The 3,575-nt window shown below is 26.6% G+C and overlaps 1 protein-coding gene across 1 annotated transcript in view; it reads right to left on the reverse strand.

Annotated features, from left to right (window-relative positions):
- Window positions 1-2,737: 2,737 nt before the first annotated feature.
- LOC105622485 (putative thiamine transporter SLC35F3) overlaps window positions 2,738-3,575 on the reverse strand; it is a 15,440-nt gene continuing 14,602 nt past the window's right edge. The window contains exon 7 of the mRNA XM_012203902.1: window positions 2,738-2,885. Within this exon, the coding sequence (XP_012059292.1) occupies window positions 2,738-2,885 (148 nt within the window). The remainder of the gene's footprint in view (window positions 2,886-3,575) is intronic.

The following is a 3,575-nucleotide window of genomic DNA, read 5'->3' on the forward strand; positions in this document are numbered from 1 at the left end:
TGTACAATATAATTATTATACATATAATAAAAATAATTCGTTATTTATTTTCATTTATTTATTATAAAATAAGACATTAATATTTTTAATTGTTAAATTGTTGTACATACATATATTTATTAATAGATAGCTTGACAATCGCCGATTTTCCATTGATAACCGCGACAATGTGTCTGGAAGCCATTGACTTCAAATTGGATGCTTGGCCTTACGTAATGAAATGGTATGACAATTTCAAACTGAAGCATCCTGATCTTTGGGAAATTGCGGCGAATGGAATGCGAGAAATCAGTTATTTTGAGAAACATCCACCAGTACTCGATATGAATCATCCGATACATCCGGTACGCAAAAGTACATGAAAGAATTTCTGCAATGAAATCCAATAGTTTTGCACATTTGTAAATGCTTTTTAAATTAATTTGCAGTTTTTCTAAGCATAATATAAAAAGAATGATAATAAAAGTAAATTTTTACTAAACTAGATTTATTATTGACACATTCATTCAATATTTGCACAATATTTCCATAATATTCTTCTTATGTATCTTATATATTAAACTACAGAATCTGTATTACAATATATTTGTATGATAAATATTATAATTACTGCATGGCAGTTACAAACTGTCATGTGTTAACTTTTGTGTAATTGACAATATATGTATATGTACAAATGAAATAAATTTGTTGATATACATTTCGGTTTATTCTTAAACAAAATGTTAGTATATTTAAGTTAGTATAGTTAATTGAAAAATTTGTAAATGGTATCTGTCATAATTATGTACATAAAATTGTATCTAGTAATAGATAATTATTTATTGATATAAGATGATAAATGAAAAGTAATAATTGATGTGTGTAAAATAATTCTATGAAAATGTGTCGTATGTAACACTTATAAAAATATATATTTACTATCAATATAAGAGTTAATTTAATTGTTTATAGAAGTTTATGTATACAGATATTTTTACAAGTAAACCTACGGAAGTGTCACTCACTTTTTTAATGAAACTTTGCATATTTGTAACCGAAACCATCAATATAGATTTTCAATTTATTTCATCATAATATATGTTAAATCTATTCTTACCTTTAAGTAGTTTTCGTTCTTCAGAGTGGATTTTTGCCAATAAAAAAAGATACGTGTCAAATATTTTTCAAAATTTTACAAATATGCAAAGTTTCAATAAAATCGGTGAGTGACACTTCCGTAGGTATACTTATTAAAATTTAACGACTTAATAGTTTCATCGTAAACAGATTCTAAGCTGATCACGAACCTTAATAATCCTCAAATTTTGCTACATTAATTTTATTCGTGAAATATAACATGGGAACAATGTATTATATATATGTATATATAAATTGAGCTGTCACATATCCAGTATTTCTGACATATTAAATATCTCACATTTTATAGACTATAGCCACAACTTTCGACACTGTAACATTATATTAAGAAGAGTACTTATTGTTAGAATAGAAATAAAACTATCAACCCTGTTAATATTACGCTAATTCCGTGGAATAAGAATATCACTATGAATCATTTGCATCAATTTGCAAATGCGATGAAACATTGTATCATTAATTTTATCATGATACATTTGCTACAAATAACATCTATATTAGGACCAACAATATCTTCAGAGATGAAAAATGGTATTTTAGAGTTAATTTCTGAGTTAATTTTAGAGTTAATTTTTTACATTATTTTTGATTGTCTTTATATATTATTCAATATCGTTTGTAACTTCTACTAATGACAATGTATATTGTGATATTTGTGAAACTCCCGAATGAAGAGAGAGAGGTATCTTGATCTAAATTATTTCTAACATATTTTTGACATATCTAGAAACGTATTGAAATTGACAAATCTTTTGAATTTTTTTATCGATAATATAACACGCGATAAATCCATAAGATGGATTTATCAATATTTTAACAATTGCAAGTGTCGTCTTTATTTTAATGCGTAATATAGCAAATCCTCTCGTGAACTTCTCTATAATGGAATACATCTAGACAAATACAGTCGATTGACTATATGTCATCTGAATTTGTTTTCGTGCTAAATTGAGCTACAGTTATCACACATACATCATACATACATCAATAATATGTACGTTAATGTATCATGAATAATACCACAGAGATATCTCCAACGCATTTAAATCCAATATGTGAATACTTTGATCATAGCTGTTTAGGAAATGACAAAGCAAAAGAATAGAAAACATCAACAAGAGGATATAAGTTATTTTTGTTAATATATATTTCTGCAAGATGTTTTTCAGCAATGAGCTTCTCAAAGATTTTAAAATAATTTATTTAATTTCAACTGCAGACATTTTGTTAAAATGCTTAGTAATCTTATAAATAAATTAAGAAATTTAAGTATTCGATCAAAAAATATTCAATTTATGGACAGATTTATTTTTACCTGTATTTGTTAATACAAGCTCTGTTCGTTTCCAGAGATTATATTAGAAAGTTGGGGTAAATAGAAAATGGTTAATCAAATAGCTAATATAGTTGATGGAACGGACAATGGAATACACAATTACTTCAAGGTAGCCTTAAGGAATATTTAAAAGTACTGATAGAATCTATTTCCTGATTGAATTTGTGTTTATACCTCATTGATAACTTCGGCTATCGAGCCAATGAGGCTTATGCTCTGCCATAATACCTTAATTATTGCTTTAATTTTCCATGTGTTTAGTCACCGAACCCTACCCGAGGGTGAGCGTAGGTGCGATTTTATGTAACCGGTTCGATAATCGATTACGTCGCGCGACGATCCATCTGACATGCCGTGCCTGTGTTTCCTGCTCCACCTGCAAATGAAAATTATGTTATTCATGATAATTCTAACAATCGTTACCTAAAAATTTCAATCAACATGCAAAACACGATTTTTTTGCCAATTCGACAGGAAAGATACGTGGAAACTTTCCAACATTAGTATCCTTCATTGTTAATTACAATGCACAATCACAAAAAAAAAATACAAGACTACAAATACTATTTTGTCTATATTATAACTATTCTCTTTCATATTTAATTTGTAGTACACAATACAAGATAAATTTATTTGATTTTATTTATTATATTTTGTTTATATACAGGATAGTCCATTTTAATCAATCCAATAGAATATCTAATAGAATATCTCCAAATCTTTAAGTTTAAGATAAAAATGTTTCAGATAAATGTTTCAGATTCTTAGTTACAAGTGAGAAACAAGATCTTGTCTTTAAGAAGATATCTTTAAGATCAGATTAAAGTTACCTAAAATTTTTTTAATGGAATTATATACAAAATGTTTGATAAGTAATGACAAAACTCTCGCACAAGAATAGAGACTAAACTGAGTCGAAAAATCTTCGACCATTTTACAATTTTCACAATAGTTAACAAAATATTAATTATTAAAAATCATCAAATATTGGTTTTCAATAATTTTTTACTCAAGTATTACTCAAGTATTATCTTTACAGAAAAATATCAAGTGTCAAAAATTGTTTATTTTCTTCTCATAGAAGAACTTTAAGAATTTT

The sequence above is a fragment of the Atta cephalotes genome, assembly GCF_000143395.1.
Source record: "Atta cephalotes unplaced genomic scaffold scaffold00045, whole genome shotgun sequence".
NCBI lineage: Eukaryota > Metazoa > Arthropoda > Insecta > Hymenoptera > Formicidae > Atta > Atta cephalotes.